The sequence below is a fragment of the Lithobates pipiens genome, unplaced genomic scaffold (assembly GCF_037356315.1).
Source record: "Lithobates pipiens isolate NorthernLeopardFrog02 unplaced genomic scaffold, aLitPip1_a1.2 Scaffold_10, whole genome shotgun sequence".
In the NCBI taxonomy this organism is placed as follows: Eukaryota; Metazoa; Chordata; class Amphibia; order Anura; family Ranidae; genus Lithobates; species Lithobates pipiens.
The window spans coordinates 33,229,932-33,255,040 of record NW_027507686.1 but is presented as its reverse complement, the minus strand read 5'-3'; the positions used below and the strand labels follow the sequence as shown (position 1 = coordinate 33,255,040).

At 46.8% G+C, this 25,109-nt stretch overlaps 1 protein-coding gene across 1 annotated transcript in view; it reads right to left on the bottom strand.

Annotated features, from left to right (window-relative positions):
• Nucleotides 1–25,109, bottom strand: part of GLG1 (golgi glycoprotein 1) — a 64,763-nt gene that overhangs the window by 35,754 nt on the left and 3,900 nt on the right. Inside the window, exon 2 of the mRNA XM_077453416.1 lies at nt 3,194–3,226. Within this exon, the coding sequence (XP_077309542.1) occupies nt 3,194–3,226 (33 nt within the window). The remainder of the gene's footprint in view (nt 1–3,193; nt 3,227–25,109) is intronic.

Genomic DNA, 25,109 nt, shown 5'->3' with positions numbered 1-25,109 from the left:
ATATAAACTGGGTGATACGCTTAATAGTGAATATTGAATTCAGTGCATGCAATGCTAGAATGGACGGTCAGAAACTGCAGACTTGCTAAATGTTGTATTGTCTCACTTTATATTGTAAAGTGTTGCACAAACTGTTGGCGCTATATAAATCCTGAATTAGAATAATGATGGTCAGAGACTACAGACATGCTACAGTGAGGGGGAAAAAGTATTTGATCCCCTGCTGATTTTGTACATTTGCCCACTGACAAAAATGATCAGTCTATAATTTTAATGGTAGGTTTAACCCCTTCCCGGAGCGTACGCAGATGTGCCTACTTGGCTTCCGGGGGGTATCATCCTGGTACCGTTTTTTTCAGCAGGCGATTGGCTATCCAGCCATAACAATCGATGCGGCTAAAAGCCGCTCGGCTGTTATGCCGGAGGAGCGGGAGGGGATGTCCCCCCCTCCCGCCGCTGTTACCGGTGCCCCCCTCTATCGGGAGCATTGATTCCTGGTGCGATGCCTCCGGCCGCTGGGGAGGAACTGGAACAAAGCCGTAATCGGCTTCGTTCCAGTCTCCTCATAGTAAACACGGAAGCGACGTCATGACGTCACTTCCCGTTTACTCGGCTGCCAATGGCGCCGGTTTTAAAAAAAATATCCGGTATTCAGAATCGCCGTTTTCGGCGATCTGAATACATTGAAGTGTAAAGGAGGGGTTGGAGGTCTTTTAGACTCCCGATCCCTCCATAAAGAGTACCTGTCACCACCTATTACTGTCACAAGGGATGTTTACATTCCTTGTGACAGCAATAAAAGTGATCAAATTATTATTTATTTTCTTTAAAACAATTTAGTCATTTTAAAATAAATAAAAAAAATTTTTAAAGCGCCCGCCGTCCCCGCGAGCTCGCGAAGCAAAGAAAACGCATACGGAAGTCGCGCCCGCGTATGTAAACTGTGTTCAAATCACACATGTGAGGTATCTCCGCGATCGTCAGAGCGAGAGCAATAATTCTAGCACTAGACCTCCTCTGTAACGCTAACCTGGTAACCGTAAAAAATGTTTAAAGCGTCGCCTATTGAGATTTTTAGGTACCGTACTTTGTCGTCAATCCACAAGTGCGTGCAATTATAAAGTGTGACATGTTTGGTATCTATTTACTCGGCGCAACATTATCTTTCACATTATGCAAAAAAATGGGATAATTTTACTGTTTTTATTTTTTTTTTTATTCATGAAAGTGTCCCTTTTCCCAAAAAGTTGCATTTAAAACACCGCTGAGCAAATACCGTGTGACATAAAATATTGCAACACTCGCCGTTTTAGTCTCTAGAGTCTGTTAAAAAAATATATATAAATGTTTGGGGGTTCCAAGTAATTTTCTAGCAAAAAATATGGATTTTAACTTGTAAACACCAAATGCCAAAAATAGGCTTAGTCATGAAAGGGTTAAGCACTGAAAGAGGAAGTAACCCCTAATGGCTTTACTTCCTCTTAGTCTCCCTGCAAAAGGTAAAGCATAATGGACTACTATGCATCACATAGTAGCCCATTATGTGTCACTTACCTGACACAGGAGCATCCATCTTCTTCCGGGTATCGCTGCTCCGGCCGCTCACAGCTGTGGAGCAGCGATGGCGTCACACATGTGCACGGGAGCCGCCACTAATGGCATATCGCCGTTAGCAGCAGCATGCCCAGTGCGCCGCTATCTACGAGGCATGCGCTGTAGACAGCGGTGCCGGTCTTTCTGTAAATATCTCCCAAACCATGTAGATTAGGAGATATTTCTTGGACCTACAGGCAAGCCTTAATCTAATCTAGGCTTACCTGTAGGTCAAAGTGGTTTGTAAGGGACCTCTGAGATTTGTTATTTACAAGTTAAACGTTTTTTGGCTAGAAAATTACTTAGAACCCCCAAACATAAAATATCTATATATCTGTCACACTAAAGAATAAAATGGTGGTCGTTGAAATACTTTATCACACTATTTGTGCAGCGGTCTTACAAACGCACTTTTTTAGGAAAAAATACACTTTAAAATTAAAAAAATAAAAACCAGTAAAATTAGCCCAATTGTTTTTTAAATTGTGTGCCTGCTCGTGAAATGGCAACAATCTTTTACCCTTAAAAATCTCCATTGGCGACGTTTGAAAAAAAAAATCTACAGGTTGCATGTTGTGAGTTAGAGGAGGTCTAGGGCTAGAATTATTGCCTTCGGTCTACCGTTTGCGGCGATACCTCGTGTGTGTGGTTTTAACACCAGTTACATATGCCGGCGCTGCTCGTGTATGCGCTCACTTCTGTGCACAAGCTCGGCAGGACAGAGCACGTTAATTTTTTTTTTTTTATTTCTTATTTTTATTTTTACACTGTTCTTTTAAAATAAAATGTGTCACTTTTATTCCCATTACAAGGAATGTAAACATCCCTTGTAATAGAAAAAAAAAAAAAGCATGACAGGGCCTCTCAAATGAGATCTGGGGTCAAAAAGACAACAGATCTCACATTTACACTAAAATGCAATTAAAAAAATAAATAAAAAATAAGTCCCTTTAAGAACCATGGACAGAAGTGGCATTTTGACACCGCTTACGCTCTGCAATGGTATGGAGCTGGGTGGGGGCCATCTCCTCGCTCCACACCACACACAGAGAAGGATCCGCTTGCCTCTGCCGGCAGCGGAGGGCACAGATAAAAGTGATCTTGAGCCTATGTACATATTGTATCATTCTATATGATTTTTTTATTGTTTTTATACCATGCATTTTTTTCAATAAAGATTTTTTGTTAACTTCTAATTGTTTCCATGCCTTAAAAGTCCGACCTGTGGGTTCCTACTTGGTATCCTTCCCCTATGTTCCCCTTGATGCATACAGACATTGTGAGTGCTTTTTCTATTTTACAAACTGTTGGGGTCCAAGAGCTGCAGGATGGGCACAAGGGAGCCAAAACCATAGACACAGGAACCTGGCTCTACTGGAAAGGACTGACTGGCTCTGGAACTCTATACTCATGTATTCACGCTACATGTTCTTCCAGTGAACCTTCTCTCACAGCACACATTGGGTGTATGTACATATATCCTTAACCTATTAAAGTTTATTTGTATAGGACAATATACAGCAGGTCTGACAAGTATGAAGAATACGGAGCATTGTTCGGGAATTCTGGCAGGCCAGGCTTGTGTAGTCAGAGTACTTACATGGTTACAGTCCGATGAGATTTCATTGTCCGCCTGAAAAAACAAACATGGAGATAATCAGTGTTTCAGGGCATACAAGGAGCACATTCATACCAAAGAGAAATTGTGAAACTACACAAGAATCCAGTTTAATATCTCCGGGCGCAAACACATGACACGGACCTCATGGACACACTGAGGATATTTAGAAGGTTTTCTATGCATCAAAATACCCACTTTGTTAGGATACAGATGTACAAGCTATGCAAAAGTAATCAGTACAGAAGGTTTTTTTTGCAGCATTAAAATTTTTAGAGATTAAGGCTAGGTTCACATTGCTGCGATGCGGGAACGCCGCGAATCCGCGGCGTTTTCCCGCATCGCATACCTCCCGCCGGCAGTTCACACTGCCCTATGCGGACGGCTGGGGGTGTCAATGTTATGTTAATGACACCCCCAGATCCGTCGGCATATCGCAGTGCGATCTGCCGACTCGCACAGGAATCGGATCGCATGGTGTGAACCCCCATCCGATCCGATTCCGTTGCGGACCCAAAAAAGGGTCCCGTGCGAGTTTGCTGCGGGACCGCTGCGAGTTCAGCCATACTATCTGTATGGCTGAACTCGCAGCGCTACGGAGATCGGATGTGATTTGCTGTGCGAATCACATCCGGTTCTCCCCCCGCAGCGGTGTGAACCCAGCGCTGGGTTCACACCGCTGCGGGGGGGAGAACCGGATGTGATTCGCACAGCAAATCACATCCGATCTCCGTAGCGCTGCGAGTTCAGCCATACAGATAGTATGGCTGAACTCGCAGCGGTCTCGCAGCAAACTCGCACGGGACCCTTTTTTGGGTCCGCAACGGAATCGGATCGGATGGGGGTTCACACCATGCGATCCGATTCCTGTGCGAGTCGGCAGATCGCACTGCGATATGCCGACGGATCTGGGGGTGTCATTAACATAACATTGACACCCCCAGCCGTCCGCATAGGGCAGTGTGAACTGCCGGCGGGAGGTATGCGATGCGGGAAAACGCGGATTCGCGGCGTTCCCACATCGCAGCAATGTGAACGTAGCCTTAAGGTTAATGCAATTCTCTAAGTTATTAATGGGGTCAAAGTGGCAGTCATTTCTAGCCAATGAGAAAATCTGAAGGAGCAGGATGGAAAATGCGAATGGTTTGTTGTTTGAGAAAGTCCATTCACTCCAAAATTAAGGCTGGGTTCACACCGCTGCGGGGGGAGAACCGGATGTGATTCGCACAGCAAATCACATCCGATCTCTGTAGCGCTGCGAGTTCAGCCATACAGATAGTATGGCTGAACTCGCAGCGGTCCCGCAGCAAACTCGCACGGGACCCTTTTTTGGGTCCGCAACGGAATCGGATCGCATGGGGGTTCACACCATGCGATCCGATTCCTGTGCGAGTCGGCAGATCGCACTGCGATATGCCGACGGATCTGGGGGTGTCATTAACATAACATTGACACCCCCAGCCGTCCGCATAGGGCAGTGTGAACTGCCGGCGGGAGGTATGCGATGCGGGAAAACGCGGATTCGCGGCGTTCCCGCATCGCAGCAATGTGAACGTAGCCTTAAGGTTAATGCAATTCTCTAAGTTATTAATGGGGTCAAAGTGGCAGTCATTTCTAGCCAATGAGAAAATCTGAAGGAGCAGGATGGAAAATGCGAATGGTTTGTTGTTTGAGAAAGTCCATTCACTCCAAAATTAAGGCTGGGTTCACACCGCTGCGGGGGGAGAACCGGATGTGATTCGCACAGCAAATCACATCCGATCTCTGTAGCGCTGCGAGTTCAGCCATACAGATAGTATGGCTGAACTCGCAGCGGTCCCGCAGCAAACTCGCACGGGACCCTTTTTTGGGTCCGCAACGGAATCGGATCGCATGGGGGTTCACACCATGCGATCCGATTCCTGTGCGAGTCGGCAGATCGCACTGCGATATGCCGACGGATCTGGGGGTGTCATTAACATAACATTGACACCCCCAGCCGTCCGCATAGGGCAGTGTGAACTGCCGGCGGGAGGTATGCGATGCGGGAAAACGCCGCGGATTCGCGGCGTTCCCGCATCGCAGCAATGTGAACCTAGCCTAAACGTTAAAAGCAAATGCTTTACAAATTATGTTCAAATCATTGAATGCACTTAGCAGAAAAATGGATATGAAAATTCTCCTAATGTTTACTAGAACATCTGCTAGTCTAGTGTATAGCCGGCTTTAGACTCCGATTCTCTTCTAGGGGATAACACTTGAAAAAGGTTGCAACAGTTTTTATATAAAAGAGGCCAAAGTAGTGCATCCATCTCTCCCTCTCTCCTGCCTTGCTTTTTTTTTTTTTAGACCTGTTCACAGGGTACGGATTTCAGAAAAACACATTGGCTAAACTGCATCAGCTCTGGTTTGAGAATTTTTTTTATTTTATTTTTTTTATTTGACCATAACTGTTTTTGAAAAGATCTTGCTGATCAACTTGTTCTTCCCGTTTCCAAATTTGTGTTTTTGCGTACAAGAAAGCAGATATATTGGGAGCGTGTATGTATTTCCAACTGACATTTTACAAATCGGAAACATTGGATTGCAAAGTGTAGGGCTGCACACAAAATGCCAAATGTAAACAAATCAGCTATAATGTTGGGGAACAAAATATCTAATCCCCGAGAACAGACAGAAGAGATATGCATACTACTATAGGTAGGCTTCATGTACACAGGATGTTTTAAAACCTTTACAGAACGCTGGAACAGCTAGTAACCAACGTTTAAAAACGTGCGTCTTGACACTTTTACATGCCCCGCTCTCACTCAGTCTATTTTTTTGCCATTACAAATGGTCAGAAATGAATTCTTCATTAAAAACGCCTATAACCAAAAGAGCTTATAAAACACGGTCTGCTACATTTGCGTTTCAAATTCCTCTGAACATCCAATCTGAATGCATGCTTCCAACCCCAACTGTCCGGAAATGACTCAGAGTACTGATAAGATAACAGGAGAGTTCAGGGGCAGCAAAAAATAAATAAAAATGCAATCCGTTTATCAGTTGCAGTGTACTTGAGGCCTTAGGAGGTTGAATCTGATATAGAGAGAAAATAATTTATATATATATACACACACACACATATACACACACACACACATATATATATATATATACACACACAAATGTATAAAAACAAAGGAAAAAAAATGTGGTCTTTGGACCGCATAGTATTAAAACACTACTGTCTTTAAAAACAGACACTTACTGACATGCATGGATTGTCACATTGGTCCTGAGCTGTATGTGTGCTGTGTATACTGACATATGGACAGGGGGAATGAGCTGTATGTGTGCTGCACTGTGTATACTGACATATGGAAGGGGGGGGGGGGGGGAATGAGCTGTATGTGTGCTGCACTGTGTATACTGGCACATGGACGGGAGGAATGAGCTGTATGTGAGCTGCACTGTGTATACTGACATATGGACGGGGGGGAATGAGCTATGTGTGCGCTGCACTGTGTATACTGACACATGGACGGGAGGAATGAGCTGTATGTGTTGCACTATATTTTCTGACATGTAAAAAAATAATGCATTCTGTATGCAGACCAACTAATTGGCTGACTACTTGATTATAAAAATAGTTAATAATTTTCATTATTATGTCGAGTTGTTTCAGCCCTACTCATTGTAAGTTCATATTGTTTCATTTATTTGAGTACAGTAGAGATTATGGCCACTTCATGACGGCGCTGCCTGAATCATCTCCATGTATTTTTCTACATTTATATCCTGATTTTTGATGGGTGACCAGAGTGATGCATGTCATTTATGTTGCATCTCAAAAACTAGAGCCGATAGGGAAATATCGGTGCATTTTTGGAATCAGCGGTAAAATATGCCCAGGAACAGGTCTAACATTCGAGGCATAAAAATGTGTGCAATAGAACCTTTGTGCTTGTACACATGGGCTTGTTGTAAACCCTCAAAGGTTTTTCACCTTAATGCCCTCCTTTTTACTTACCTGAACCCGATCTTTCCAGCGACTGGGACAAGCACAGCAGCTCCAGCCACTGTCTCGGGTCCTCATTGGATAGCAGCAGCCATTGGCTCCCGTCACTGTCAATCAAATCCAGTGACGTGGGAGCGGGGGAAAGGCCAAGTCCAGCTGTCAATGGATGCAGCAGCAGGACTCAGGAGCGTGCCTACACGAGTGCCCTCATGGGAAGCGGCTGTAGGGGCACTCGAAAGGAGAAGGAGCGCCACTGAGGGACCCCAGAAAAGGAGGAGTGGGGCCACTGGAAAACCCTTGCATAGTGGCGGGAATGACGGGGGGTTTTTTTTTTTTTTTTTTTTTTAACAACAAACCTTTACAACCCCTTTAAAGTTTAAGGCTTGCCTTCCTTTATTCCTGCCTCCCCCGCAAATACTCAACATTTTCTTGCCATATTGAATTATCCAGAATAAAAAAAAAAAAAAAAAAAAAAAAAAAAAAAAAAACACCACCAAGCAGGGATAGAAGGAAATCTTATAAACGAGCACAGCAGGTGTACAGACCAGAGATCTCAGCACAGGGACGGTGGAAACCCCTCATAAGGGGCGCAGCAGGTGTACAGACCTGGGAACACGGGGCACAGGGACGGTGGGAACCCCTCATAAAGGGCGCAGCAGGTGTACAGACCTGGGAACACGGGGCACAGGGACGGTGGGAACCCCTCATAAAGGGCGCAGCAGGTGTACAGACCTGGGAACACGGGGCACAGGGACGGTGGGAACCCCTCATAAAGGGTGTGCAGGTGTACAGAGCCGGGAACTCATCACAGGGATGGTGGGAACCCCTCAATGGGCAGAGCAGGTTTGCAGGTCCAGGGACTCAGCACAAGGATGTCAACAAAATTCCAGCAAGAGACCATTGGGAGACATGATTCCATCTGCCAAACACTGAAATATCAGTTTTGGGTAGAAGGACCCTTCATAACACAGCTGTATACACAAGGACAGTGACCACAAAGATGGATACAGTTGCTCGGGGAAAGGAGCGGTACGTCTTGCAGTCACAGCTCACATATCTCTTCCAGCTTCAGAAGAAGTTATTACCGACAGTCACAGCTATTTCTAGGCTGCAGCCCAATTTCAGACTCTAAAAATAACCCGCAAATGCTGCGAGCTTTTCCAGGGTCCTCGTATAGCGCAGTCCCGAGAGAGGCCGCCGGATGTGACAAGGTCAGGAAGCACCTGGGCCCAGCGGAGGGGCCCCGAGGATCAAAGACTAGATAGACCGTCACTGCATCATAGGGACCACAACAGAAGCAAATGTATCTAACAGACACTTGTGATTAGAAAGGATAGAAATAAACCACATACATTCCAAACCCCCCATCCAATATATATTAGGCCTCATGCACACGGACGTTTTTACAGCCGCTTTTTTGAGCTTTTTTTGCAGCTTAAAAAGGCCTGTCCATGTTAGTCTATGGCTTCATGCCCACCTAGGCGTTTTTGAGCTGCAAATGGCATAGGCGTTTTTAAGCTGTAAAAAAAACCCAGGACCAGTGCGTTCCGTGGTGTGGAGCTAGAGCTGTAAAAACGCGAATCGCGGGAAAACGCGCAAACGCGCATAAACGCGCAACATATTTTCTTTGTTTTCTGAGTCCTATAGCCAAGAGATGTGTTTCTTAAAAAAAGCTACTTAACGCTAACGCTACAAAACGCGCAAAAACGCCAATGCAAAACACGGTAAAAATCACGTTTTTAATGACGATTTTTCCAGGCGTCGGAGCTAGCTTTGCAGACAGTTTTTTAAAACGTCCGTGTGCATGAGCACTTACAAGATTGGGATGTCCTCAAAAACATTGTACCCGTGCTCATATCTTGTGCTGTGTCATGAATAATTGCACATGCAGCCCCTCCCCCACAGAAGCTGAACTCTTGAAATAATTCACACCTAGCAGTGATATATTCTTATTTTGTACTTGTGACACCATATAGTTGTAGCTAGAAGAGATAATAAGGTTATCTTATGTCACCATTCTAGCAATGCAAAGTGGAGTTTATGAAATCATGTGATTCCTTACAGCAGCAGCACAGACAATGACTGCGGACAAATGTGTGGGCGGCTTGGGAGAGAACAGGAAGTGCTGTTATTTCACTGATAGAGATCTCTGCTGACCATGTGTCTGGGAACAAGGCATTGCCCACCTCTCGCCAAGCTGGCGATGTAGCCACATGTATGGAAGGACAAGTATTTCACCCAAGAAGGCTCAGATCCTCATACACTGAGCCAAGAGTACAGTTCGAGCTCTGGTCCCCATGTACACCGAGCCCAGGGTCAGGTGCCGGTGTACTATCGCATAGTGTCCCCCATCGGATAGTGTCCGCTGTGTACTGCGCATGCGCCGTACACAGGACACACAGATTCCGAAAATAGCCGAAGATGAATGGCGCCTGCGTCGTGAGTCCAGGTTCTAGCCCCATCATCCAAGTGGACATAGTTAAAATAAAAAAGAGCCGAGCGCAGCGAGGCCGTGCCCGAAGCATGGCAAGCGACCCTCTAAAATGTGCAGCCCCATGTCCACTTGGATGGTGGGGCTAGCACCTCAACTCACAGCGCAGACGCCGTTCATCTTCTGAGATTTTCCGAATCTCCTTCTGCTCCGTGCTGCGCAGTATGTGGCGGACACTATATGGCAGAACACCGGCGCTCCGGTCCCCATGTACACACAGCCCAGAGTCAGGTGCGGGCGCTCCAGTCCCAATGTACAGGGCCCAGAGTCAGGTGCAGGCGCTCCAGTCCCAATGTACAGGGCCCAGAGTCAGGTGCGGGCGCTCCAGTCCCAATGTACAGGGCCCAGAGTCAGGTGCGGGCGCTCCAGTCCCAATGTACAGGGCCCAGAGTCAGGTGCGGGCGCTCCAGTCCCAATGTACAGGGCCCAGAGTCAGGTGCGGGCGCTCCAGTCCCAATGTACAGGGCCCAGAGTCAGGTGCGGGCGCTCCAGTCCCAATGTACAGGGCCCAGAGTCAGGTGCGGGCGCTCCAGTCCCAATGTACAGGGCCCAGAGTCAGGTGCGGGCGCTCCAGTCCCAATGTACAGGGCCCAGAGTCAGGTGCGGGCGCTCCAGTCCCAATGTACAGGGCCCAGAGTCAGGTGCGGGCGCTCCAGTCCCAATGTACAGGGCCCAGAGTCAGGTGCGGGCGCTCCAGTCCCAATGTACAGGGCCCAGAGTCAGGTGCAGGCGCTCCAGTCCCAATGTACAGGGCCCAGAGTCAGGTGCGGGCGCTCCAGTCCCAATGTACAGGGCCCAGAGTCAGGTGCGGGCGCTCCAGTCCCAATGTACAGGGCCCAGAGTCAGGTGCGGGCGCTCCAGTCCCAATGTACAGGGCCCAGAGTCAGGTGCGGGCGCTCCAGCCCCAATGTACAGGGCCCAGAGTCAGGTGCGGGCGCTCCAGTCCCAATGTACAGGGCCCAGAGTCAGGTGCGGGCGCTCCAGCCCCAATGTACAGAGCCCAGAGTCAGGTGCCGGCGCTACAGTCCCAATGTACAGAGCCCAGAGTCAGGTGCCGGTGCTACAGTCCCAATGTACAGAGCCCAGAGTCAGGTGCCGGCGCTACAGTCCCAATGTACAGAGCCCAGAGTCAGGTGCCGGCGCTACAGTCCCAATGTACAGAGCCCAGAGTCAGGTGCCGGCGCTACAGTCCCAATGTACAGAGCCCAGAGTCAGGTGCCGGCGCTACAGTCCCAATGTACAGAGCCCAGAGTCAAGTGCGGGCGCTCCAGTCCGGATATACATTGATCCCAGTGTTAGGTCTGGGTGTTCCAGTCCCCAAAATACATGTAGCCCAGAGTCGGGCCCAGGCAATCCAGTCCAGATATATAGCTTGTATACTCTGGTTTAAGGAGCACACAATTCAACAACCATTTACAAATCCTCCAGGCCTCTTTCCTAAACCATTAACAGCTTTCTTTGGCTCCAGTTTGGAAGCGCGAGTACAGACAGTAATAGGATTGCTCACCAAAGCTGTATTCACCTATCACAGCTACCGAGATATGCGATCAGCATTGCAAGACCCCCAGAAGGGGGGGCTCTTTAACTGGAAGATAAAAGCCTGTAAATGCTGGTCATATCCGATACTCTACAGACCAGTGTCAGAACACCGTTGATGCAAAATGACAACGATGGAAACTTTCCATCATGAGAGGTAATCCAAGTTGATGTCATCTGGAATTTTTTAATTAATTTTTTTGATAAAAATCCCCACTACATTACAGTAACCGATCACAATTCCTCCTTTTCATCACTCCAAATACACTGGAAGCTTAAATGTATGTTACAAAAAAGAAAGCCACTGTCCAAACTTATAACCGGCCATTGCAGCAAGCAGCATTGGAAGACGACATATTTTAGGAAAATCAGTCTTTATATTCACTTCCTCCATCTGAACATGGTTGATCCGGCAAGTCACCTTTCTTCCTTGTTCTGAAATGACCACACATATGTACAGACCCAGATCATGGCTAGGGTTCATCCTTTGGATGGCCAGACATACAGGACACTGTGCAGACATTTATCATGCCTGTATTGGGTATTTTAGTCGTCATAACCAAACCCCCCACCACCCCCCCCGCATTGTAACAACACAAACAATTATAACAGTTAAGGCAAAGTAAGCTTACTGGAAAAATCTCCATAAAGGAAGCAAATGACATGTTCGTTGTGAAAGCAGAAAAGCTTGTATGTAAATTTCTCAATAGCGAGAAAAAATGCAAATCTACTTTGCGAGCACCAAAGGGTCTTTAAGAATGCAGATATTAAAATATAAAAGTTGAAGTGACATCACTGGGCTACACATAGCCTACGCAGAGAGCAGAGCTGTGGAATGGGCCCAGCGGGCTCCACCCATTACAAGTTGACTGCAGAAAATGACGGAAGGGGGCGGAGACAAGACAAAGGAGAGCACAGCAGCGAGCGGCTGTCTTTATTACAGGAAGTTCCTGCACAAAGTCTCTCACTGGATTACGGCACAGATCTGCAAGAAATACACAAAGCACACCGACATTTAAAGGGGTTGTAAACGCTCAAAACCTTTTGTAGTGCTGCAGCTCCCCCCCCCCAGTGCCCCCGTTTTACTTACCTGAACCCAGTTTTCTTCTCCCCGGGGACGGGCACACCAGCTCTAGCTGGTGTCTCATGGATAGCTTGATAGCAGCGCAGCCATTGGCTCCCACTGCTGTGAATTAAATCCAATGATGTGGGGGCAGGGGAGAGCCCTGCTTTCTGTGTGAATGGATGCAGAAGCAGCTCGCCCGCACGGGTGTCCACCGAAGGAGAGCACTTCTCTGATGTGGGCACTGGATGCGGGCACTCGATGTGGGGAGGCGCTACCAGCACCGCTGAGGGACCCCAGAAAAAAAAAATTGTATCGGGGTCACTCTGCAAAACGAACTGCACAGTGGAGGAAAGAATGACTTTTTTTTAACCAACAAGAGGGTTTAGTAACCATTTAAGAAAACACACAATGAGCGGATTGTTATCCTGGAGTTTAGATGTAAACTCCCTACTAACAGTACAAGATAATGGAGACTATAGAAGTTATAGAGCAGGGGTCTTCAAATTATAGGCCCTCCAGTTGTTCAGGAACTACAATTCCCATCATGCCTAGTCATGTCTGTGAATGTCAGTTTTACAATGCCTCATGGGACGTGTAGTTCTGCAACAGCTGGGAGGCCTTAGCTTGGAGGTCCCTGTGGAGGAACGGCGTGCTTGCCCCCTCCTAATTCTGTGTATAGATCATAGGACTGAAGCCTTCTATTCACACTACACCATGAGCTTTGCCCTAACTGGGTGAATAATCAGCCAGAAAGGTTTGTGGCCATTATATCATTAACAGAGCTGGTATAAAACATAAAAGCACACAACTCCAATATTCATATGAAATGTAAAATTGCACAGCAAACCATGTTAAGTCTTCACATCCGCCTTGTGTACACGGCAATAAAACAATGGAAGAGGGTGCGACCCAGAGCAAGCCGACAATCTTACCCAGCCAGACTATGTACAAATCTAGAGGAAAAGGCATACAATGGAGATCACTTGGGGCAATGAAGAGGCTCCGTCCCAATCTCTCCAGTCCACACATGCAGCCAATCACATTGCTCAGTCTCATTCGCTCAGACCTGTACATGCAGCCAATCACATTGCTCAGTCTCAAATTGCTCAAAGCATTAAAGTGGACTTTCCTCTCAATAATATGACTGCCACCATAACTAATATCTTGTGCAAAACAAAACATACCTATATATTACTTGTTATCCAATTCTAATATCTATACAAATATTTATTATATGCACACAGATCAGTTATACCTTTATGATCACCCAACTATTATTGTGTAGGCCCCCCTTTTGCCCCCTAAACAGCCCTTGCCCCTCAAGGCATGGACACCACTAGAGCTCTGAAGGTACGTGGTGGTATCTGGCACCAAACCCTCATTAGCAGATCCATCAAGTCCTGTAAGTTGTGGGGTCTCCATGGATTAGACTTATTTTTCCAGCACATCCCACAGATGCTCAATGGATTGAGATCTGCGGAATCTGGAAGCCAAGTCAACACTGCCAACTCTTGTGTTCCTCAAACTATTCTTAACCATGTCTGCAGTGTGGCAGGGCACATTAATCGTGCCTAAAAAGGCCACTGCCATCAGAGAAAACGGTTTCCATGAAGGGGTGGGACTTGGTAATCAATGATTAGGTAGGTGGTACAGTCCATGTCAAAGTACCATCCAATGGATGGCAGGGCACAATGTTTCCCAGCAGAAAATTTCCCCCCAAAAAAATAAAAAATAAAATCACACTGCCTCCGCGAGCATCACTTCTATTGCATCCCGATGCCATATCTCTTTCCTAGGTGAGCAATGCACACACCCGCCATCCACATGGTGTAAGAAAAAAAAAAAAGAACATCAGATCAGGCCCCTTTATTCCATTGCTCTGTGGTCCAGGTCTGATGCTCATGTGCCCATTGAGGGCACTTTTGACTGAGGACACGGGTCAGCATGGGCACCCTGACTGGTCTGTGGCTACACAGTCCCATAGACAACAAACTGATCCACTGTGTGCTCTGACACCTATCAGAACCAGCATTAACTTTTTCAGCAATTTGTGCTACAGTAGCTCTTCTATTGGATGGGACTACGCTGGCCGGCCTTTACTACCCACGTGCTTCAACCTGCCTTGCCTGCTCATGACCCTCCCACCGGTTTTCCTTCCTTGGACCACTTTTGGTCGGTCCTGACCACTGCAGACTGGGAACGCCCCACAACCGCTGCAGTTTTGGAGCTGCTCTCACCCAGTCTTCTAGCCGTTTCAATTTGGTCCTTGTCAAAAAATTCCTTAAATGCTTACACTCGCCCATTTTCTGCTCTCCACACACATCGACTTCAAAGACAACATGTTCGCTTGCTGCCTAACGAATCCCAGCCATTTTCAGATGCAATATTAACATATGTAATTTTTTTTTTTTTTTTTTTTTTTTTTTACAGAGTTCCACTTTAAAGTCATTAAAGTGACACTAAACTCTGGTTTGGAATACAATTTTTTTTGTTGCTTAAATATGTATTCTGAACGCCAACTTTCGCTGCCATGACCTGACTTCCTTTAATAGGGCGGCTACGTTCATTGTACTGGTCCCACTGTATGTCAGTATACATGACCACCGCGTGCGCTGCTTCTTCCAAACAAATGGAAGAGAAGGGGGGGGGGGGGGGAGGTTCAGGAGCTCACAGAGGACATTACAAGCAGGCAGAAAATGTCACGAAAAATAGATTACAGGGTCATTAAGTAGTGGAAATGTATGAGTAATGTTGGAGAATAAGGATATGGTTTTGTGTCACTAAATAAAATTAGGAAGATTGCCATAGAAGGCCCTACTCCTGAAAATACCAGCTGCCTGGCTAACAAGTGGAAGTACCATCTTCATCACTGACTCAGATCAAAGTTGAGATGGAATTACAATGCTTCCCCGACACTCATTTGCAGCATGCTTGTTCCGGGGTCAATGCTGAAGTCCGATTATGCCAGGCAATTGGAATTTCTGGCCATGGCAGTCCTGTACTCCTGACAGGTCTATAGGATTTAGCATGCAGTAGTCTGATGAGGCCCCTCATTGCCCATCTCTTTGTTGGGTCAGACCTCTTCTCAGATAAAGAGAATCATACAAAAGGTCTCAGGAACATTATCCGATATTTATAGTGCCGGAGAATGAGAAGATTCCGGAGAGGTGGTTTCCCTGGATACATAGAGAGGGAAACGCAATTCATTAAAAAAGGAAAAAAGTTTTCATTGTTTTAGAACCGCAGCTCAGACCGAGTATTGTCAATGGGATTTCATGGTGATCTGAGCCTCCTGCATACAGAAACCTCCAAAATTACCAGAAAGTCACGACAATCCAGGCATAAAAAAAAAAAAAAAAAAAAAAAAAAAAAAAACACGCACAAAAAAGGATTCCTACAAAGATGGCGGCCGATTTCCCCCACCCCCTTACAAAGATGGCGGCCGATTTCAGCCACCCCCTTACAAAGATGGCGGCCGATTTCCCCCACCCCCTTACAAAGATGGCGGCCACTCTCCCACCCCCCCCCCCCCCCTTACAAAGAATAAAAAAAAAAATGGACAGGACAGAAGTTATTTGGGTACAGCACCGCACGACATGGCGCACTTGTCAGTGTAATGCAGTGCTGCATCGCAAAAAATGGCCTGGTCATAAGGGGGGGGGAAACCTTACGGAGGTCAAGTGGTTAAACTTTGGCTTTGCACAGAGTATGGACTCATTAGCCTTTGGGTGGGATTTTCCTTCACTTCCTGGCAACAGAAAATGTACCCCTATTGAAGATTTCCCCTCTATTCTTTTAACCACTTGCCGACTGGACCACAGCCCCCTGGGCTCCCGGAAAAATCTGACGCTGCTCAGTGCCAATACTCTACCAATACATTTAACAAAGAAATTTTTTTTTTTACCGAATTCAGCATTTTTGGCGCAAAAAAAAAAAACTGACAAACATTTCATATGGGTACAGTGTTGCATGACTAATTGTCAAAGTGAGAGAGCACAAAAAGCTGAAAATTGGTGTGGTTAGGAAGAAAGTGCCCGGTGGTCAAGAGGTTAATGGCATCTCTGGAACTCGGGGTTTACCTTCACTTTCTGTCCAGATGACTGATACCCAGAAGAGAACTTCAGCTAAAACTAGACGGCATTTATTTACACTTTCTCACTCTATCCAAAACTATAAAAACGTGGCGCACTGACTATTCCTTTATTCAGCGAGCCGATACGCCAACGCAGAGGGACATGTTGGAGCAGATCCCAATGTCTCGGCACAGCTGGGAATTGAACACACAGTCAGCTCCTGCGTTCCATCGCCCCCTTTCATACGGACTACGACACGTTCTCCCAGGCATGCAGTCAGGATTTCCCCAAGCAAGCAGAGATAACGACTCTCCTAACAGCTGTTAGACATTCGGGACCGGGGAACTTTGCAAGTTATGCGATTTTTATTCTACGACAACAAAAAGGAGAAAAAACTCCCATCCCCTCCCAGACACAGCGATCCCATATTATTACATGGTAATTATAAGTGTGTGGACATCATTAGAATGGGAAAGGTCAAGATAAAACCATATAGAAAACAGAAGTCTGTAGTGAGGATGGAGGCGCAGAGACCAGAAGATGTCATCAATAGGAGGCTGGAGGCAGACAATCCCCAGAACCGACCGTGTGAGCCAATTGTACCAAAACGCACCCGACTATCACTGAGTGGTAGCGGGGGAATTAATCTAAATCGACAGAACTGCAGTGAGCTGTAAATACAATTAGCGTATTATATACACATTCATCTATATCTCACCCAACCCAAAACATGGCAGAAGAGGACAAGGGTCAGGGAGCAGTGCGGGAGGTGGCCACAGTGTGGGAACGAGGAGGGGGGGGGGGGGGGAGAGGAGGCGCACAGTGTGGGAACGAGGAGGAGGGGGGGCGCGCACAGTGTGGGAGAGAGGAGGAGGGGGGGCGCGCACAGTGTGGGAGAGAGGAGGAGGGGGGGCGCGCACAGTGTGGGAGAGAGGAGGAGGGGGGGCGCGCACAGTGTGGGAGAGAGGAGGAGGGGGGGCGCGCACAGTGTGGGAGAGAGGAGGAGGGGGGCGCGCACAGTGTGGGAGAGAGGAGGAGGGGGGGCGCGCACAGTGTGGGAGAGAGGAGGAGGGGGGGCGCGCACAGTGTGGGAGAGAGGAGGAGGGGGGGCGCGCACAGTGTGGGAGAGAGGAGGGGGGGGCGCGCACAGTGTGGGAGAGAGGAGGGGGGGGGCGCACACAGTGTGGGAGAGAGGAGGCGCACACAGTGTGGGAGAGAGGAGGGGGGGGGCGCACACAGTGTGGGAGAGAGGGGGGGCGCACACAGTGTGGGAGAGAGGAGGGATGCGCTGGCAGGACGTTAAACTCCTGCAAGCAGCATCTTTGGAGCTCCTGCCCACTGAAATGGATGGGTAGCACTGCCGAAATGCTGCCAAACCGCTGCTGCAGCGGCACTTTGCGGGTTGTTTTAACCCTTTTTCAGCTGCGGAAAACGTCTGCAAAAACGACGGTAAAGTGCCGCTAAGGTGCTTTACCACCGACGCCCCAGTGTGAAAGCAGCCTAAACTGATTTTCCTATTTAAAATAAAAAAGTTGGTTTGGAAACTGCCGAGATAAATTCTGTGGCCAGTTCAAGAAGAAGAAACGTCTATAAAAACCAGGCATAAGTACCAACGTGGGAAGACGGATGTGGCTCTGGACCAGCTGAAGGGCAGAGACTTTCATGTGATGGAAGAGGTACTCCGAGATGTCACTCCTCTCCAGCAGAAAGGAGAATCGCACGCTCTGTATTTTTAAGTCAAACTGTCTGCCCTCTCCTCGGGTTGTCAGACAACAAATGACAGCTCTGTGCACACAAACAGTAATCGCAATGCACATCGAGAGCCCACGTTATAAAGATACACCACATACCAGCTTCTGAAAACTAGCTGGGATACTTTGCGTACCCGGGCCACTCCCGCCACCAGAATGAGTCTTCCACCATGGTTTTCTTCCAATGCCCTGGAGATTTGGTGATGTCACTACTGTTCTATGGCCCTGTTGATAACCGCTTGTGTCAAAACGCGTCGGGCAGCATTACTTGCACCCCACATTGCTTTTTTATATTTGATTTCCTCTATTGTGATCACTTTTTATATTTGTCAAATACGTATAATTTTAATAAAACCAACTTGTTTATTCTGACCTACCGTTCGAGCCTCCCCCTTTCTTTTTTCAGTTTTTATGCCATCTGTTTGAGTTCCTATCCGAAACTAAAGCTTGGATACATCTGGCCCTGGAAATATTATCGCGCTTGATTGTGGAAAACATCGGTTGGCGACAGCTTGGATCATCTACCTCTACTTAAGATTGAGGACGTCTATGGGAGGACTGGATGCTGGGACCCATTCCATGAGGAGTTGGAGCACAGTCCGCTTGGGACGATACGCATTTTAGACCCACTGTCGAACGACAGGTGGGTCCAACATTTCTGGTAAGAGTGTCCACCTTATTTCTATTGAGTGCGGCGTCTTCAGATATCACCACAGACAAGCAGATCTCTGTCGTTGATTTTTTTTGCCATCTTAACTCAACGTTTCAAAGAGAAAATTGGCTGACTTTGCTTAAATAGTATATGAGGACTTCTGTCTAGACTGATATATTGAATACTACCCAATTTTTTGGGGATTTATATCACGTTATTTTATTGCCATCACATTTTTTCACATAAAAGTTGTATGTATATTCCAGTGAGGACTATAGAGTACACACAGGGTTGCCTACACTGATCTCACAACAAGCGTGCAACTCCTCTGTGGTTTAACACAGGTTGTTTACATTTGTTCATAAATTGTATCTAGTGTGTTTGTATTCACTCTTTTAGCGCTACACTTTTTTTGTTCCACACTACTGTGCTGCTTACTGACCCTCCACGATTGAAAACAGAAATCTAATGAAAAGAGCCGGTGTTCTGCCGTATAGTGTCCGGTCATCATATAGCGTCCGCCCCGTACTGCGCATGAGCAGTACGGAGCAGCCGAAGCTTTGAAAAATTTCCGAAGCTGAACGGCGCCTGCACCGTGAGTGGAGGTGGTAGCCCCACCATCCAAGCGGACATAGGGTTGTGAGTATTAAAGGGCCCCTCGCCACGCTTTGGGCTCGGCCTCGCTGCGCTGGGCTCTTTTTTATTCCTACTCTATATGTCCACTTGGATAGTGGGGATAGAACCTGGACTCACGGCGCAGGCGCCGTTCATCCTCGGCAATTTTCGGAATCTGTGTTGCTGTGTACTGCGCATGCGCAGTACACAGCGGACACTATCCGATGGAGGATGTTATTAGACAAGACACCGGCCAGGGTCAGTCAGGCTGGAGGAGAAAAGGGCTAGAACAGTGATGGTGAACCTTGGCACCCCAGATGTTTTGAAGCTACATTTCCCATGATGTTCCACTACACTGCAGAGTGCCTGAGCATGGCGGGAAATGTAGTTCCAAAACATCTGGGGTGCCAAGGTTTGCCATCACTGGGCTAGAGGATGCTGGAGATCCTTCAGCCAGGAAATGAGGCGGGTTCTCTCTGCCTTGCTGCCGCTTCTAATGCGCATTAGAAGCAGCTCACAGTGTGCATTAAAAATCAAAGTAAGAAATTTCAGTACAGGAGAGGAGCCGGTACAACTGTGCAAGACTGAAGGGAAGACCGCAGGCCAGATTTAACATTAGGGAAGTTCAGTCTGGCACAGCTAGCAGTAACAATCATGCTAGACAAGGGATCACACACAGGGGTGACAAACCTCAGCCACTGTTACAAAAAAAAAAAAACCTGTATTGCCAGGCACACCAGTAGTAGGTGGATTGGTTGGGCCGTGACATACACGGATTTCTTATCTCTCGGGTAATCCAGTGGTGAGATCACAGCAATCTGCTTCTGCCCCACCCAACTTACATCTAGCCAATCTCTCACAAAGGCCATGGCAGAGCTGATAATACACACCCCACCAAATCCCCCCGAAATCATTATGTGTCTATTGCTCCAGTATCCACCCAACACTGAAACTGATCAGATTCAGAGCAGGCCAGACGTGGCAGCAGGTTGAAATGTCAGACACAGGAAAAGGACACGGAGCAGATAATTATACAGCTGGGCTATTCCCAGACGAGATGCAGACAGAGGAGACCGCACTCCGGACAGTATGAAGAGACGAGAAGAAATTAAACATCCTCCAATACTTCATACTCTAGAAGGCCAAACTGAAGGCACGTCACACAGCACACGGGCTGGAGGTGCAGAGTGCGGTCACCGACAGTCACCTCTCTCTGCTCAAAGCAGACCTGAGAACCGAGTGATCTGTCATGCGATTGCTCAGTTCTCTGGCTTAGACCTTGTGGGGGGCGGCTGCAACATCACACTGACACAGCAACAGGTAGGCAAGTACACTATATTTTCAAAAGTATTGGGACACCTGCCTTTATATACACACACTAATTTTAATGGCATCCCAGTCTTAGTCCGTAGGGTTCAATATTGAGTTGGCCCACCCTTTGCAGCTATAACAGCTTCAACTCTTCTGGGAAGGCTGTCCACAAGGTTTAGGAGTGTGTCTATGGGAATGTTTGACCATTCTTCCAGAAGAGCATTTGTGAGGTCAGGCACTGATGTTGGACGAGAAGGCCTGGCTCACAGTCTCCTATGGAATTCATCCCAAAAAGGTGTTCTATTGGGTTGAGGAGACCAGTCAAGTTCCTCCACCCCAAACTCGCTCATCCATGTCTTTATGGACCTTGCTTTGTGCACTGGTGTGCAGTCATGTTGGCACAGGAAGGGGCCATCTCCAAACTGTTCCAACAAAGTTGGGAGCATGAAATTGTCCAAAATGTCTTGGTATGCCGATGCCTGAAGAGTTCCCTTCACTGGAACAAAGGGGCCAAGCCCACCCATGGAAAACAACTCCACACAATCCCCCCCCCAAATGATTTGGACCAGTGTACAAAGCAAGGTCCATAAAAGACATGGATGAGCGAGTTTAGGGTGGAGGAACTTGACTGGCCTGCACAGAGTCCTGAGACACACAGAGCAAACATTCCCATAGACACACTCCTAAACCTGGTGGACAGCTGCCTGGTGGTGGGGGAGGAGGGGGAGCAGGTACCTAGTTTTGACTCCCACCTCCACTTGGGCCACCTATGCGACTCAAACAGATGTTCCCCTGCCTCCACCCCACCCTGCAATACACTGGGACAAGGGACAAGTCACAAGTCCCAGAAGATTGCCGGCCACTGAGAAGGTGCAGCATGACTTGCGCACGTGGCTGTGGCTGTGGCTGTGAAGCTGTCACAACCGGGTGCCCACACTTGTAATGCCGAGAAGACGCGAGAACTGACGGCCCGGGCAGCTTCATCTCTGGATCATGGGACAGGTGAGTGCGTTTATAAAAAGTCAGCAGATACACTTGTAGCTGCTGACTTAATAAACACAACAACTAGAACTCCACTTTAACAAAAATGCTGCTTATAAAAGCATTAATCTTTTTCTTTTATAGCCTGTAAAAGCACCTCTATGTAATCCTGTGTCCATGCGCGCACAGGCCTTGACAGGCATACTAGATCAGCAGAAGAAAAAAAAAAAAAAAAAAAAAAAAAGAAGGAGCACAAAAGTGCGTTCTGGAGAGGCACCGAAGAGCAGAAAAATTCAGAATGCGGCTAAACATGCATCTAGCGCTGGGCAGCAATGCATTCCAATGGCCAGAATAACCCAATATTCTGGCCAATAGAATGCAACAACACTCAAAATACTGGCTGGACCTAAAGACATGTGCAATATGCAGCATTATCTTGCCAGGAGTTCTGGTGTTCAAAGGGCTTTTACAGATTCCCCTTGTGTGAGAGGCCCTAATCCTTCACAGGAACACGTGAAACATATTTGCTTTCCATGTTTACATTTGGATACACTGAAACCTTCCACCGCTTGTCACAGAAGCCCCGGGCAGGTGTGTGATCTCTCCCTGAAGACAAAACGACACAACACACAAATACAGGACAGACGGACAGAACAATCACACACAGCACCATATGGGATTTGTATTAAAAGGCTGAAACGGTTCACAGGGGAATACACAGCAAACCTCCGCTGAGTATTGGAAAGTATTAGGACTCCGCGTATGAACATATGCTCAAAATATGCACCATTTTCCCTACTAGAATCTGTTAGGGAAAAAAAAAAAAGCAGCTTTCCAATTCTTAGATGTGGTAGCTGCATTTGTTTTGTTTTTTTCTTTTATTTTAATCCGGTAATCCTACCAGTAACTGTCTTTCCACAGAACAAGCAGTCATGCAGATGTAGCAGTTAGAGGTTTCAGACAAACTACTTACAACTGGCAGGGGGTGCTTACAATGATCAGCTTTTATGAAAAAAAAAAATGTATCTATCCTAACAAAAAAAAAAAAAAAAACACACTTCCTGAAACGGCTTCTAAAGTGTTAATGTATTTAAATCTGCTAATCCAGCTAACAAATTGAAGCCAAACTCCAGCTAGCTAAACTTTTTCACATGTTTATTGATGAAGATAATTGGTGTGACTCCGGACCACGACTACGCAGGGGAAATGACTAGTATCAGCTGAGAGCAACATATCAGAATTTTTTTTGGACTGTCTGGGTTTGAGCTTCGGGACGTTCCGGGCCTGCGGATCGCTTATAGCAGCCGCTTCCAGCAGCAGGGGGTCCTGTGCCGCCCTGTAGTGAGTGACGAGCCTTTGCAGTCAGATCTGGTAGGCCTGCATTCCTTCAGGTGGTGGATTCACATTGCTTTCCGATTTATGAATATTCATCACAGGGTGTTGCAGCATTATTATCATGCTGAATATTATTGCTACTGACTGTTCCAGGTTCATTTTCCTTCATTACCAGCACTATTGACTGTTCTGGGCTCATTTACCTTTACTACCTGCACCACTGGCTTTGTAATTCATTCAAGTTTGTATTCATAGTGTTCATTTCCATTATGGCCCTTTCTGTGTGATATATACTAGGGTTGTCCTGATAACAATACTAGTATCGGCACCAATACCAATCATTTGCCCAAGTACTTGTACTCGGGCAAATGCTCCACCCGATACCTGGACAGTCAGCAGTGATCGGGGCGTGGGGGAGTTACACGCTTCTCCCCCCGCAGCTTTCAATGGAGAGGAGCCGCTGTCTTCTGTCCATTCATTTTCAGTGCAGCTGAGGCTGCAGAGAAAGGGACTGGGAAATCTCTATCCTCGGTCTCCGTTTAAAGGGGAGATATCAGGGGTCTGTTAAGACCCCTGATCTCTCACCAAAGCCCAACAGGGCTAATAATTTATATATATATATATATATATATATATATATATATATATATATATATATATATATATATATATATATATATATATATAAAGTATTGCAATAAACAAAAAAGCAGTCGCATTGTAGTAAAAAAATAAAATAAAAATAAAGTATCGGTACTTGTACTTAAAAAAGTGGTATTGGGACAACCCTAAGGCCGCGTACACACGGGCAGATTGTCTGCCCAACTAAGTTCGTCAGACAATCCGACAGACAGTCCATTCAACTTTTGAATGAACAGACTTGACCACACACGATGAACAGACAGTCCGCTGAAAGCTTGCGCGATTACGTATACAGCACGTACAACGGGACTAGAAATACGACGTCCAATACACTGCAATGCAACCTTTGGCCGTGTAAATCCTGAGCATGCGCCATACTTAGTCCGTCCAACTTGCCTACACACGAGCGGACTGTCCGCTGAAACCAAGTTTGGACGGACAAAATTATGGAAATTCCGAAAGACTTAGTCCGTCAGACTGTCCGCTGAAGCCCACACACGAGCGGATTGTCCGCTGAAACACGGTTCAGCGGACTAAGTTGGGCAGACAATCCGCCCGTGTGTACGCGGCCTTAGAGTGCAACTTCAGTTTTATTACACAAATGTCAGGTCAATGTTAGATGATAACCTGAGACACACACTGAAGTAAACCTGCATCTACGTGGTTCCTTGCACACCAGATTTCCTCTGCCACGACATGCAGATATTACATAACTCAGACATGTAACGTGGGACAACAGGGTGCCTCTGACCCCCACACGGCTGGAGGCAGCACAGATGAGTAGGCAGAATGCAGGTTAGAACAGGACATAAAAGCCGTATGATGACAACATTTCCCTTAAGTCATAAAAGTCTCATTTCCCAGAAGATGGTGGAGATCCCAGAGGGGACACACGGGTTTGACAAGGGACTGTAGCCCCCGGAGTATCAATAATATGGGGCATGTCGGGCAACTTCTGGAATGAGGAACTACAAATGCCAGCATGTATTGCCTCCGTTATGCTGACAATTTTAAGTCAACAGTTTTGTTTAAAAGTAGGCAATAAATCTGAACAGGACATTTTCCTGTACCGTATCTCTGACAACTGCAATTTGGGGAGGGGGGGGGGGGGGGCAGGGGGTTGATATGTGCCGATTATCAGTGTAGTTCCCCCAAGGGTGCCCACCCAGGATCACAAGGGATGCCAATCAATGGTGCCTGCCAGTGCCTCCTGATCAGTGCTCATCAGCGAAGGAGAAAAAAATACTTATTTACAAAGTTTTGTAACAAAGTTGTTTTTATTTGTAGCCAAAAAAATAAAAAGCCCCAGGAGGTGATCAAATGGCACCAAGAAAACACTATTTGTGTGAAAAAAAAAAAAAAAAAAAAAAAAAAAAATGATAGAAAATTTGTCAAGCCCCGATTTATTTACTTATAAAATCTTGGGTCACCTTTCTTCATCCCTTGTGACAGCTCAGTGTTGC